Here is a 14510-nt window from a genome sequence, read left to right as displayed (position 1 = left end):
AACAGACATTAAACAAACAAGACCAGTTCACCATCTTGTTTGTGAGACACAAGTATTATGAAGGCATTATTGGTTTTGAGACATGTACAAATTTGCTAGTTTCTGCAATGACCTGTGGTGGCATTCACCTTGGAGCATGAAAGAACCTCTCCAAAAAAATCTAGAAACCAAAAATCAACCTACATTTTCATAAATTTAATTATTTGAACATCAAAAATCACAAGCAAATACTTATCCTCCTCCTTGCTCATCGATCACAGAATGCATTTCCCCTGATTCTACATCCTCGTTCTCTTACAATTCTTCCCCCATGGTCTCATCGTAGAGTTTTACATAACACAAAGATCTCATGACTAGTAACCAGCAGGGACACACAGATGAACAATTGGTATCACATATAGAACTTCTAATAATAGAGATGGAGTTTTATTTATTTGTGATATACAAAAACCCATTCTCATGTTATCTTTAGCTATGACATAGTATTCTACGTTTTCTACTATCTGTTATTTATTATTTCTGAGTTTAGACTGGTGATATCTGTTTTCATATTGAAAATATTCATTACTTTAGTCACAAGTTCACAACTAAGTTTTCATTCCATAACTATTGATTATCAGATAGGATAGATCGTGCATAGCAGTAATTATTTGATTGTAATGAAACATGTAATACTTTAGTGGCTTACAAATATGATGATTTCCCTTTCTACGTTTTTTTTTTCCATTCTAACATTTAGATACTAGTTATATTGTCAAATATTACCTAATTGTATTTTATGTGTGATATTATGACTCACAAAAAAATGGCAATGTTTTTAACATTCTGACTGATATATTTATAATTCACATTTTTAATGTTTATAAACACTGCTGTCATACTCTACCCAAAAAAATTACTGATATCATGCTAGCTTTTATCAAGGAATGTACCTTGACTTGCTTCCGAAGTGACTTCCCGTTGTAGTCTGCAAAGATACAATATTGACCTTAAAAAGTAATGTTCTGTTTTATAAGTTACATGTTTGTCTTCTTTCCCTTTCTTACAAAGTAATATGAACACATGAAGATGCACATATACCAGCAGACAAATCAAAATGTTCTTAGCATCTCTGTCAACTGTACTTGTCAAAATTGCAAACGGTTTATAATAACAAAAGCAGCATGCATGTCCATCCATGCATGCACACGTCTCTACTCTATAGTATACTGGCGCAATCAAAACCATTAGTTGCTCAGATTCTTAAGTAAACAATACAGTTTGCTCGTTTGGCATGTCAATCTCAGTTCTATTTACTTATTTAAATGTTAAAAAATAAAAACGTTAGCAGTCTTCATAAATCAGTAACAAGAGAGTAAGTGGGAGACTATTCATGTTTTACATGCACATAAACAAAGAGAGATAGGGAGAAGGTAAGAAGGATATCCATTTGGTACAGTTTCGTGTCAAATTCACAGCCTCGGACAGTTAACACAATAAAACACCGAAGAGATACTCATCCAGAAAGAATGGTGCTATTTTCCTCTGCATATATAGCAGAGGCTACATAGATGGTGGAATCAGTTTATAGTGCCTTATTTAGAAAAATGGAAGAACATTCAAACTTACAGCGATGTCAATAAAATTTACAAATGCATCACAAGAACTACATATGGAATTATACCAATCTTCCACCTTAAAGTTGCACTTGTGACCAGCATTGTTCAAGCTAGAAGGAACTAGAAGAAGAGAAAGAAGATGACCACCAAAAATCCAACAAATAAGAGGTACTTTTGCAACATGTTATCCTGTGGTGATTGAGTTGAAGGATGATGATATCCATGAACATGACCTCCATGAAATGGGTTAGAGAACCCATAGGGGAAACCAGTAGTGGCACCATAAGCAGTTGCATCAGGAAAGCCATGCATCTGGAAGCCAAACAATGATGGAAAGAGGCCAAACCCTGCAGAGAAAGTGAAATTCCCAAATCTAGCAGCTGCCATAGGCGCACCCATGAACCCAAATGCCTGCTGAGGAAAATGATTCGGGTCAGCCGCGGGCGCCGTTTCTGGCCTCTGGCCGGCAGGACGGCTAGGAATTTCCATACCAGGGACAGACCTAGACCTAGGATCCGTCGATGCTTTGCCCCTCCCGTAAAGAGGAACCAATTTATCCTCCTGCACCAGCGCCTTGCAAACAGGGCAGTCGTTATGGGAATGAACACGAAGCCATCTATAGAGGCAAGGCCAGCAGAAAAGATGACCACAGAGGGTCACAATTGGATCTTGGGCTAACTCCAGGCATATGTTACATTCAAAGCTCCCAGCATCGCCATTCGCAGCGCCAGAACAAGAAGGATTTTGCGAAGAACCGCCAACATCCATCTCCCGACAGAAAATCACTAACTGCGACTGCTCTAACAAAAACCACAACGCATGTCAATTGATCAGAACACCCAACGCTAAAAGAACACAAGATCAAAATCACACAACAGAATCAAATAATCAAAAAACCAAAGATCAAACGGAGTTACCAACCGAGATAACGTTTCTATGAAGATTAATACAGAAATCCCAACCCTCAACCCAAACAAGAACTCTAATCACATGAAATACAACAAGGTTTCTACCACATACCACAACTAATTAGGGCTTCGCAAGAGAGAAAAAAACGAACCAAAAATTCAGAATTAGTCATACGCGCTAGAATCAGATCGTGCGTTCATCAGAACAACGAAAAGAAAATCAAACACAACCATAATCCAAGTGCAACCAAACAAGGTATTTACGCCCAGATTACCAAAAAACACAAAATCCAAGAAAAAACTCCTCTTAAAGAAACAAAAAGAAAACAAGATCAGGTAAAAATTCAAATTCTCTTTTGAACGAAAACACAAAAAAAAAATCTTTCCTTTTGAAAAGAAAAATGATTAGGCAAAAATCGAAAGCGAAAAATAACAAAAAATTACTCGTTAGAGAGAGAGAGAGAGAGAGAGAGAGATGAAGACAAACCTGAGGAAGAAAGAGATGACGACGACGACGATGATCGAAGAAGAAGAAGAGGGAAACCCTAAAAATGGAGAAGAATCAACGCGTTGATAAAGAGAAGAAGGATCACCACCGAGGTGGTATCCCATGTGGTAAGCGGGGTCCTGTGTCAAGCTAAAGGCCCAGGATCGAATCTCTCTGCCACATGGGGTGGCTGTTTTCTGGTAGGGTCGGTCCGCCTAACCCCAGCTTGCCTTGAAAAAAAAAAGAAAAGAAAAAAAGAAAAGAAGGATCGAGAGAGAGATCGGGGTCGCGCTTCCTCGCTTCTGCGAAATATCCGGGAAACCCCCTCGCGGCACCCACTATTTAAAGTCTGCCCCTTCCCGACTCGCGCGCGCCATAGTACAACGATATTTTGTAAATATCGCGATTTGTTGCGATATTTTAAAAAACCGACATAATCTCAAAAAATCGCAAGCCTTTCAAAACATCTGGCATCTTGCAACCATTGGTATAATTGCGTTATCAACAAAATATTAAATATTTGTATTCTTTTTTAATTTAAGTGTACGATAATTTTTCAAGATTTTCACGAGAAAATAAATTATTTTAAAATATCGCGCGATTATACCTTGCCACTCCTGTAACCGGGATTTGTGACAATCCGCGTTGAGGGTAAATACCGTATTTTTTTAAAACGGGTTCGATATGGGTTTGGACAGAGTTGACTTGATACTGCATCCTTTTTAACTCGGATATCATAGTGAAGTCCTGGATCCGGTTGGGTATGGGTTTCAGTGGCACAGGATCCGAGAAAACAGGTAAACTCTTTTTCTTAAAGAGGTAAAATGGGTCGGTTTTGTTGTTATCGTAATACAATTATATTTTCTTACTCGAATTTGCCTGATCTTAATGGATCCAACCATTTTTGTTGCAGAACTGGTCCAGATTCAAATACATACCATCCAGTTCCGACAATGTTGATTTTATTCTGGACAAATCTCTGATCCGTTTGCAACCATAGTGATGACCAGCGAGCGTGAGTTTCACAGATTTGGATCGGGATAAATCAGTTCTACCGGGACTGCAGTCCATTACATGGATCTTTAACAGCTCATAACATAGATCTGGATCTGGATCCTACAACCCCACTCACTACTGTCTGTGCGCACGCACACGCACACACACACACACACACACACACACACACACATGAGCATGCATACACTCAGACACAATTTAGCTCTACATCCATAATTAGCCTGCTCGAACTCGGGCCTGAACTAATCTATTTCTCATTTATGCTGAAAGATTTGGGGTGGGCAAAAAAAGCAATCTCAATGTGGGGATTTCTGTATTTTAAAAAAATGTCTGTTTTTGAAAAAATGAAAAAGTTCAATATACTTAAAAACAACGAGAGATTTTAAAAAAGGAATCAGAAAAAAAAAAGTGTGAAAACGTAAAGAATAAATAAAATATTCATGCTAAAATTGCAACAAAATTTTGATGTATTAAAAAATGTTTAGTTGAATTTATTTTCATTTTCTCTCCTCTTTTTTCAAAATAAAGTTACAACAATTCAGTTGTAAAACCCGCACCTAGCCAAGCTGGGTGGGCTCGAGCCCACCAGGCTCGGCTAGGTCAAAACCAGATACTCTGCATAATGAAGAGCCTGTTCAGAAAGATGTGTTATACTCAAGATGGAGAAGTAAAGCTATTGTTGTGTGAATTGATTTTTGACATGCTAACATCATTATCATACTCAAGTCTCCCAAATTGCTATTCCAAAGAAATGAGAGCCCACCCAGAAGCAAGCAGCCATGATTATTTTTCCCCTTTTTCTTTCATGAATTTTGAGATATCAAATGGGTTAAAGACATCAGGCGTTTAACATGGATAGTGAAGATGCAGGTTAAAGGGCTTTGATGGGAAAGAACTAGCTTTATGGAATCATAAGATTGGGAGAAGGAAACATACATATACAGGAAAAAGAAACCTGGACACTGTAAACTCTAAAAGAAAACTGTTGGTTATAGATAATGGAACATATAGGGAAAAAGTCACCACCATCTATAGCAAAAACCAAAGAGGATGAATGTAATTAAAAAATACAATATTTAAACAAACTATAGATACTAAGATATTATGTTTATGCAAAAACTTCAATTTTAATGTGACAAATCTTAAGCCTTGTCACTTTTGATGTTTCCCAAAATGCTAATTTTTGTATCTGACTATCATCAACACATAATTGTTTGTTTTTTTAGGTGCCTGGATCTTAAACCTGTTTTATTTGGCCATTTGGCTATGAAATTTGCAAAGCAGCTTTTGTGTGTGTGTGTCCTCAGTATTGACCAGGGTGGGCAAGTGCCCACTCTGGCTCGAATGCTGTGTGTAATACTTGTGATTTTTTTTTATAATTATTAAATTATTATTTATATATTATATTAGTTTTTAATTAATAGAAGATAAAAGAAGGTAGAAGTCCATTGACTTAGCACATAAAATTGCAGAAGAAGTGACATGTGAAAAGAGATACTTGCCCGCGAGCAAAATGAGAATTGTCATGGTGTAGGCTACCGGAGGTTTATTGACGTAGAGACACTACATCTCTTGCTGGATTAGAAAGTAGCTTTGTGAGGGTCAAAACCCTAGGAAGACTTTGAGAAATTAATTATTAAGTATCATAATAAATTATTAATTAGTGTTGCATAATGTATCATAATGGTTATATTTCGCATAATGTTTGGGACTCTAGGTATAGTAGGATTTATCTTAAACTATAAAATCTTAACGTTAGGTATAGCCCTCCAATCTGACTCTCCCACTAGCTATTGTTAGGTCTTCTTTCATTGCAATGTCTAATGATTCATGGTTTGAAATCGCTTAGAGTGGTTCATAGTCTAATCAATACGGTAGAATTTGAGTATTCTACACAGGTTTTTATACCTATAGTAGATTTTTACGCCTATAACCAATCTAATAGTAATTAGCATTAACTGAATGTTAGCTTATGAGTTTTGAGAAGATTAATGAAGAAATTTTTAAAAAAATAAACTTTCATTTAATGTGACGAAAAACTAAATTCAAAATTTTAAATTGGTTATAATTGTTCTTTGCTGAACAATAGACTTACTCCTTTAATAATTACAATTGTAGATGATGTAACTTGTGAGGCTATTGTTATGAGATTATAATGTTTTAATTTAAACATTATATATAATATATATATATATATATATATATATATATATATATATATATATATATATATATATATTCTTTTGTACTTACTTTGGACACTTTTTTCTGAAAAATAATACCTACAAACCAGAACTTGAGAAGTCTCCAATTGAGATGCTACATCAGTATAACAATGTCAGTTCTAACATTAGTAGATGGCAACCCCTTTCTTCACTGTACCAATGCATCCTGTGCATGTTTTGCTTTGGTCATTGGTGGGATCAATCACAAATGAAAGATAAAAAAATGTTATTGTTGGTTACAAGGTCAACCTTGTGACCAAGTTGTTGGATCATTTTTCGGATCACACAGTTTCACAATCGTCATCAAGATATAAAACACGAAATAAATCAAGGCATACAACAGTGTAAATAACATGATTAACAGACGACCGAAACAGTAACAGGGAGCAAGCATGGCATTTTCCGCATCAGACCAAAATTCAGACAACAGCATAAGATTAAACAGATGCATAAAACATAAAGAAAACAACAGGAACATGTTTAGTTTATGTAATAGGCTAAGGCGTACGAAAGTACTCCCCTTAGAGAAGATTCGCCCCCACATACTGTGCAAATCAGGGTCCGGCGTCCTTCCCCCAGGATACAATAGCCACGACGAACCAAACGGTGCACTCCGGCGGATCGTCCTTCGAAAACAGCCTCTTCAAACCAAAGTTGCAGAACAACCCCTTTCGGGATAACTAAGGAAAGAGAGAGAGAGAGAGAGAGTAACAGAGAGATGGGAAATCGCAGAGCTTCGGCTAGAAATCGCCTGTCTCAACCTCTTCGTAACCTCAGCCCTCACCACGCTTTTATAACCCACGAACGGTTATGAAACGTGGAAGGACCTGTTACGGATTCTGAGGAGACGTGATCCGTTAACGGTCTTCGAAAGATCGAGACCCGTTACGGAATCCGAAGCGTCATAACGGGCACAGAATACGAGGAATCGTGACCCGTTATCCATTCCCATAACCCGTTACCGAATCCAAAGAAACTTTGGGTAAAAAGATACTTGTCTTGATTGGATATGGCCCTAAAGGGCCAATTACCCGAACCCAAACCCGAGCCCGGCCCGGCTCGGCACGGCACGACACGACACGGCACGACACGGCACGGCGGGCGGGCACGCACGCGCGTGTGTGTGTGGTGGTCATCCCACTCCCTTGTTCTCAGGAACAAGTGTATGAGTTCACTAATTGCTTATAAAGCTCTCAGAAAACTCAAGCAAAAGCAATATGGGACTATTCCACCTCATGAAGACCTCTATCTTTAAACACCCCATTCCTTCTTTGAATTTCTCTCCCTTCTTTCTTACACCTAACATTCTCCCACAAATTCAAAGAATGAAGCGGGAGGAAACCAAGGTGCAAAAAAAGACATTCTGCAACAAGACATATCATGCTTTCAGCAATGGTACCTTCCGGTTTGAACCACTACCTTAGTTGACTAACTTTACCCCCACAGGAACGAAGTGAACTGAAGTCTTGAACTTGAACCTTTGGTGTAGGAGTGTCCATCAGCAACAACATGATAAAGGTTCTGGTTGTAATCTTTAGGGGTGGCGCGTTAATGGCCATGCACCCGAATCCTGTTTCATGAGTGACTTCAGGAATAACCCAATTCCTTAAACTGCGGTCACACAGTCACACTCACATAGGTGGGCTTCTCCAAAGATGCACTGCTAACATCTCTCATTGAAGGCTTTGAACCCATTCAGAGTTTTAACTCTTCCTTAACTTGCAGTTACAGCACCTTTCCAGAGTAAACAGAAGAACAGACACAGATACATAGTATCATATAAATAAGGTGCTATCTAGTTCACCCTACAGCTTGTTATTACCACATTGAACCTACTTTGTGGGATCTTCACTCAGATAGGTTGGGTTGCTACTGTAGATGAACTACTGATGGGTTTCAGTCCCATCCCCTCTCTGGATTTTAGGACTAAAGACTTATCTAGTCCTTTCGTTAATGGATCAACTGTGTTCTCTTTGGATCCAACATAGTCCACAACAACCACTAACTGAGACATTAGTTCCCTTACAGATTTTATTCTGACTTGGATGTGTCTCCTCTGCTTTTGGTTATATTTTGTGCTTTTAATCTTTGCAATAGTGGCCATATTGTCACAATGCACAGATATCGCAGGAATTGGCTTGCACATTAAAGAAAGTTCCTCTAGAAGTCCCTTTAACCATTCAGCTTCCAATCCAGTGACATCTAAAGCACAGAGTTCAGCCTCAAAAGTAGACCGAGACAAGATGGTCTGCTTTACTGATCTTCAGGCGACTGCGCCGCCACCTAAGGTAAATACATACCCTGTCACGCCATAACTGCCAGAGTTCATGGCTATCCAGCTCGCATCACTATATCCCTCAAGAACTGCAGGGAATCTCTTGTAATGCAAACTCAAGGAAATGGTTCCTTTCAGGTATCTAAGTACCATGTCCAATGTCTTCCAATGAGTGCGATTTGGACAACTTGTGTATCTACTTAATTTTGTCACGGAGAACGAAATATCCGGTCTCGTGCAATTTGCAAGATACATCAAACTTCCAATAATCTGGGAATACCTCAATTGAGACACAGGAACACCAGTCGTATTCTTATGAAGAGGGATAGAAGGGTCATTTGGAGTTGCTACAGATCTCCCTTGGTTATAGCCAAATTTCACAAGTACTTTCTCAACAAAGTGAGATTGTGAAATGGTTAACCCTTCAGCTGAACGAGTCAGCTTTAAGCCTAAGATCACATTTGCAACACCCATATCCTTCATATCAAACTTACTACTAAGAAACGACTTTGTTTCATTTACAATTCCCATATTGGAACCAAATAATAGAATGTCATCAACATACAGGCATAAAATAATACAACCATCACTTTTAACTTTACAATATACACACTTATCAGATTCATTGACAACAAAGCCAAATGATAAAATAATATTATCAAACTTTTCATGCCATTGTTTAGGGGCTTGTTTAAGTCCATATAATGACTTAACAAGTCTACAAACTTTATCTTCATTACCAGGAGCCACATAACCCTCAGGTTGATCCATATAGATCTCTTCTTCAAGATCGCCATGCAAGAAAGCGGTCTTCACGTCCATTTGATGGACCGAGAGATCATAAATGGAAGTCAGTGCAATAAGCACCCTAATAGTGGTCATCCGGGTAACCAGAGAATAGGTATCAAAGTAATCTATTCCCTCCTTTTGTTTGAACCCCTTGGCAACCAGTCTCGCCTTGTACTTGTCAATGGATCCATCTGGTTTCAACTTCTTCTTAAAGATCCACTTGCACCCAATTGTGGAACTACCACGAGGGAGGTCAACCAGTTCCCAAGTACCATTAGAGATAATGGAGTCCATTTCACTCTTGATGGCATCTTTCCAATGCTTTGCTTCAGGTGAAGCCATTGCATCTCGGAAAGTGGGAGGATCATCTTCGATAAGGTAAGTGATAAAGTCACTTCCCAAATCCTTGGTAATCCTTGGTTTCTTGCTCCTTCTAGGTTCAACCACTTCCTCAGACTCATCGGGTCTAGGATGGGAACAAGATGGTTCTACCCCCCCATCTGTCATCCTTTCCACATGTTCGGGAATGGAACCAGAAGTTGAAGGTATATCTAAAGAAGAAAGATTCTGAGGTACACCAACTTTCATGGGAAATACATCCTCAAAGAATGTAGCTTCTCGAAGCTCTACAATAGAGTTAACATCTATGCCAGATATCTCAGACTTAATTACTAAGAACTTGTAGGCATAGCTGTTCTCTACATAACCCAAAAAGACAGCATCTACTGTTTTAGGACCCAGCTTCTTCCTATTGTGTTCTGGGACAAGTACCTTAGCAAGGCACCCCCACACTTTAAGGTATTTTAAGCTAGCTTTCCTATTTCTCCAGAGTTCAAAAGGGCTACTATTCTTATGCTTCTGAGGTACTCTATTCAGAATATGGCAAGCCGTATTCAGAGCATCCCCCCACATATAGGTAGGTAATCCAGAACTCCCAAGTAGAGTATTTATCATGTCAGTTAGGGTTCTATTCTTTCTTTCTGCAATCCCATTGGATTGAGGAGAATATGGAGCAGTAAACTCATGAACTATTCCAACAGATTTGCAATATTCATCGAGTTTATTAGAGGTATATTCTCCTCCTCTATCAGACCTCAATCTCTTAAGTTTTCTACCAGTTTGTGTTTCTGCTTCATTCTTAAAATTAAGAAACTTATCAAAAGCTTCATCTTTTGATTTTAGCAGATACACATAACAGTATTTAGTGCCATCATCTATAAAAGTGATAAAATACTTTTTATGATTTCTAGTTAACACTCCATTAAACTCACAGATATCTGTATGCACCAGATCCAATATTTTAGAATCTCTAACAATCGTATGGAATGGTTTCTTACATTGTTTTGCTTGCACACAAATTTCACATTTTTTAGTTTTATCAATGGAATGCTCAAGAATCATTTTCAAGTTCATCATGCGTTTCACAGAGTTGAAATTCACATGACCTAATCTATTATGCCATAAGTCAGATGATTCTATGTTATAAGCAACATTAGACAATGAGTCAAAAGAAACATCATTTTCTAATTTATCACTGCAAACATGTTCAATACGAAGTTTAAATAAACCATCATCTAAATACCCCTTGCCAATAAAAGTTCCAAAATGTAAAATAACAACTTTATTACATTTAAAGTTAAATTCATAACCCTCTCTAACAAGACATGAACCACTTAGAATGTTCCTTCTAACTACAGGCACATGGTGCACTCTGTGTAAAGATAGAACTCGTCCTGAAGGAAACTTCGGATCCACGCGTCCAATCCCTAACACCTTTACAGCCGTTGAATTGCCCATAGTCACGGATCTGCCTGCAGCAGCCTGGTATGAGACAAAGACAAACTTATCAGCACAAACGTGCACATTAGCCCCAGTGTCAATCAGCCACTCAGTTGGCTCATAAACGTGATAGATTTGTGGGTTAACAGAAACATACCCAGTACTGGTCCCAACGACCTCAGTCACCATGTTGACTTGAGGCGTTCCGTCTGTGGTCCCATGAGCTTTGGCCTTCTTGGAAGGACATTCCTTAGCCTAGTGCCCAACCTGCCCACAGTTCCGGCACGGTTTGTTCTTTGCCTTTTTCTGGATTTTGGCCTTAGGTTTAAACTGGTTTTTCATTGCAGATTTTGATTTTTTGTCCTTTGCCCTTAAAAGCTCCGGTCATCATGTTCACCTTAGGCGGTTCAGTTGGCATTACGATCTGTTTCTGGATCCTATGCTCCTCTTCAATGGCAATGGCTACCATAAGATCATCTAGAGAAATTTTCCCTCTACGGTGCTTGAGAGACATACCGAAGTCTACCCAAGACTTAGGAAATTTCTCTACGATGGTCATAACCTGAAACTTCTCAGAAAGTTTCATTTCAGCCTCAGCCAAACTATGGAGCAGTAGCAGAAACTCGTGTGCCTGCTCAGTGACCGACTTGCCTTCTACCATCTGATATTTCAGAAACTTGGCAACAGAGTACTTTTCAAGACCTTGGTCTTCGGTATTGTACTTCTTGTCAAGTTGATCCCATAAACCCTTAGCAGTGGTAGACGAAGAACAGTACATATCGAACAATGTGTTGGACAGAGCCAACAGTATGCAACCACGGCATATACTGTCCTTTTCTTTCCACTCTACAGCCGCAGTAACTGCAGCAGGGTCAGGGTTAGTATCAGACACCGAAGGGCAGTCGACTTCCAGAACATTCAACAGCCCTATCGTAGTGAACCAGATCTTCATGCGTTGCTGCCAACGCTTGAAGTTCTGTCCGATAAACTTTTCCGGCATACCGGACATGTCCACTTTTGGTACAAAAGCGGAAGAAGTCGACATGCTTAGAATCTTCTCTAAGACTGTTGGATCATTTTTTGGATCACACAGTTTCACAATCGTCATCAAGATATAAAACACGAAATAAATCAAGACATACAATAGTGTAAATAACATGATTAACAGACGACCGAAACAGTAACAGGGAGCAAGCATGGCATTTTCCGCATCAGACCAAAATCCAGACAACAGCATAAGATTAAACAGATGCATAGAACATAAAGAAAACAACAGGAACATGTTTAGTTTATGTAATAGGCTAAGGCGTACGAAAGTACTCCCCTTAGAGAAGATTCGCCCCCACATACTATGCAAATCAGGGTCCGGCGTCCTTCCCCCAGGATACAATAGCCACAACGAACCGAACGGTGCACTCCGACGGATCGTCCTTCGAAAACAGCCTCTTCGAACCAAAGTTGCAGAACAACCCCTTTCGGGATAACTAAGGAAAAAGAGAGAGAGAGAGTAACAGAGAGATGGGAAATCGCAGAGCTTCGGCTAGAAATCGCCTGTCTCAACCTCTTCGTAACCCCAGCCCTCACCACGCTTTTATAACCCACGAACGGTTATGAAACGTGGAAGGACCCATTACGGATTCTGAGGAGACGTGATCCGTTAACGGTCTTCGAAAGATCGAGACCCGTTACGGAATCCGAAGCGTCATAACGGGCACAGAATACGAGGAGTCGTGACCCGTTATCCATTCCCATAACCCGTTACCGAATCCAAAGAAACTTTGGGTAAAAAGATACTTGTCTTGATTGGATATGGCCCTAAAGGGCCAATTACCCGAACCCGAACCCGAACCCGAACCGAACCGACCCGACACGGCACGGCGGGCGGGCGCGCGCGCGTGTGTGTGGTGGTCATCCCACTCCCTTGTTCTCAGGAACAAGTGTATGAGTTCACTAATTGCTTATAAAGCTCTCAGAAAACTCAAGCAAAAGCAATATGGGACTATTCCACCTCATCAAGACCTCTATCTTTAAACACCCCATTCCTTCTTTGAATTTCTCTCCCTTCTTTCTTACACCTAACACAAGTTTCATAAGATTCAAGCCCAAAGTACTTCAAATAATCACAATCACAACTTAGACTTTCTCATGTTTCACGGAGAAAATGTCATTGTGATTTGCAATCACAAAAAGTTGGAAAAAAAATCAGGAAGTACATGGCATTAAAAACTTGTCTCACTTAGGTGTTGGGGGTGTTGCAGCTAGTGCAAGTCACCTTGTGTTGGGAATTTGCAGGTTCAAAACCCAATGGTATAATTATATAACTGGTGGGGTCTGCCTAACCCCAGCTTGCCTTTCAAAAAAAAAAAACATGCCTCACTAGGTTTCAAACACTTAAGATAGCTGCCTAACCTTTTGAAACTTGTTCAAATGACTACCTGTTTTTATTCACCTAACGACAGTTAATTTTTTTAAAATGATAATTTTAATCTTTCTTCTTTTTTTTCAAATCATTGAATGCCACTTTTGTAGCTTTATTTAGCCGTTAAGTAATTTCAGATATGCGGCTGAACATAGTGATACATTAGGTGCCTATATGTAAATTACCTTATTAAATTACCTTCATACTTAAAACTATTTAATTCCTTGAGCAAAAGAGAAAAACAGTACTTGCAATCGACTTTGAGGGCTCTACTCGACGACTGGTGAACGTCATCGGGACATCACGAATTTGAAACCCGTAAAAAGGCTTCCCTTGCCGCAAGGCCAAAGCTGGATGAAATCCTCGGTAGACAGAGGGACCTCAAGGGTTTTGCCGATCAGAGGCCAGCCAATGTGCAGTGAAGGATAGGGGGTTTTACCTAGACCTAGCAAACACAAAAGAAATGGGTTAGCAAACTTTGTACATTCATATTATAATAGTTGAGATCCTCATCATGAATGCCACCAAATAGCTCATGATGTTACTATGCAAGAGTTTAAGGACGTGTGGAATCTTTAAATGAAAAGAACAATTGCCCCCTGCAGACGATATGTGTGTGTGCATAGGCACCACAATTTTGGCTGTGTTCTAAACAATCAAGATAAGCTTATAAGAATTTACATGTGTAGGCGCAACAATTGTTGGCTAGTGTTGTTAGCAATCAAGATATTATAAGAATTCACATTATTCTATTACATTTTTGAGAATTCAGATCTTTGGGTTCATAGATTACCTAAATCCTTGATATAAGCAGCCAATCTTAGTGAACCATTTACACGGTGAATAGTGAAGCAGCAGATTGATAAGCATATGGAGAGAGAAATGAGGGAGGATTTGATGGCTTTCTTCAAGAGGGTCAATGTAACACCCTGATTTGGAACCTCGAGTGTTCGAGTTCGGTTGGTATTACTTTTAAGAGGAAAAGAGTTCAAATTTTACACAGAGAAAATGTG

General features: G+C 39.2%; 1 protein-coding gene across 2 annotated transcripts; it reads right to left on the bottom strand.

Moving 5' to 3' along the window:
- Positions 1 to 1498: 1498 nt before the first annotated feature.
- Positions 1499 to 3132, bottom strand: LOC149838628 (uncharacterized). 2 transcript variants are annotated; one of them, XM_090006707.1, is made up of 2 exons: positions 2994 to 3132; positions 1499 to 2393 (listed from the first exon to the last, which is right to left on the bottom strand). In XM_090006707.1, the coding sequence occupies exon 2, from the start codon at positions 2364 to 2366 to the stop codon at positions 1719 to 1721; it is 648 nt and encodes a 215-aa protein (XP_089862833.1). In that variant the 5' UTR covers positions 2367 to 2393; positions 2994 to 3132; the 3' UTR covers positions 1499 to 1718. The 2 variants fall into 2 exon arrangements, with proteins under 2 accessions (XP_089862833.1, XP_089862834.1); XM_090006708.1 differs by having other exon boundaries at positions 1499 to 2398; positions 2994 to 3024.
- Positions 3133 to 14510: the final 11378 nt, after the last annotated feature.

Source organism: Nuphar pumila, chromosome 5 (genome assembly GCF_984573655.1).
Source record: "Nuphar pumila chromosome 5, dmNupPumi1.hap1.1, whole genome shotgun sequence".
NCBI classification, from domain to species: domain Eukaryota; kingdom Viridiplantae; phylum Streptophyta; class Magnoliopsida; order Nymphaeales; family Nymphaeaceae; genus Nuphar; species Nuphar pumila.
Note: the sequence above shows the minus strand (reverse complement) of the source record. Positions and strands in the feature narration are given on the sequence as shown.

What these genes read in the sequence shown, in the direction of transcription:
- LOC149838628 (XM_090006707.1), bottom strand. Translation starts at nt 2,366, where the DNA reads ATGGATGTTGGCGGTTCTTCGCAAAATCCTTCTTGTTCTGGCGCTGCG.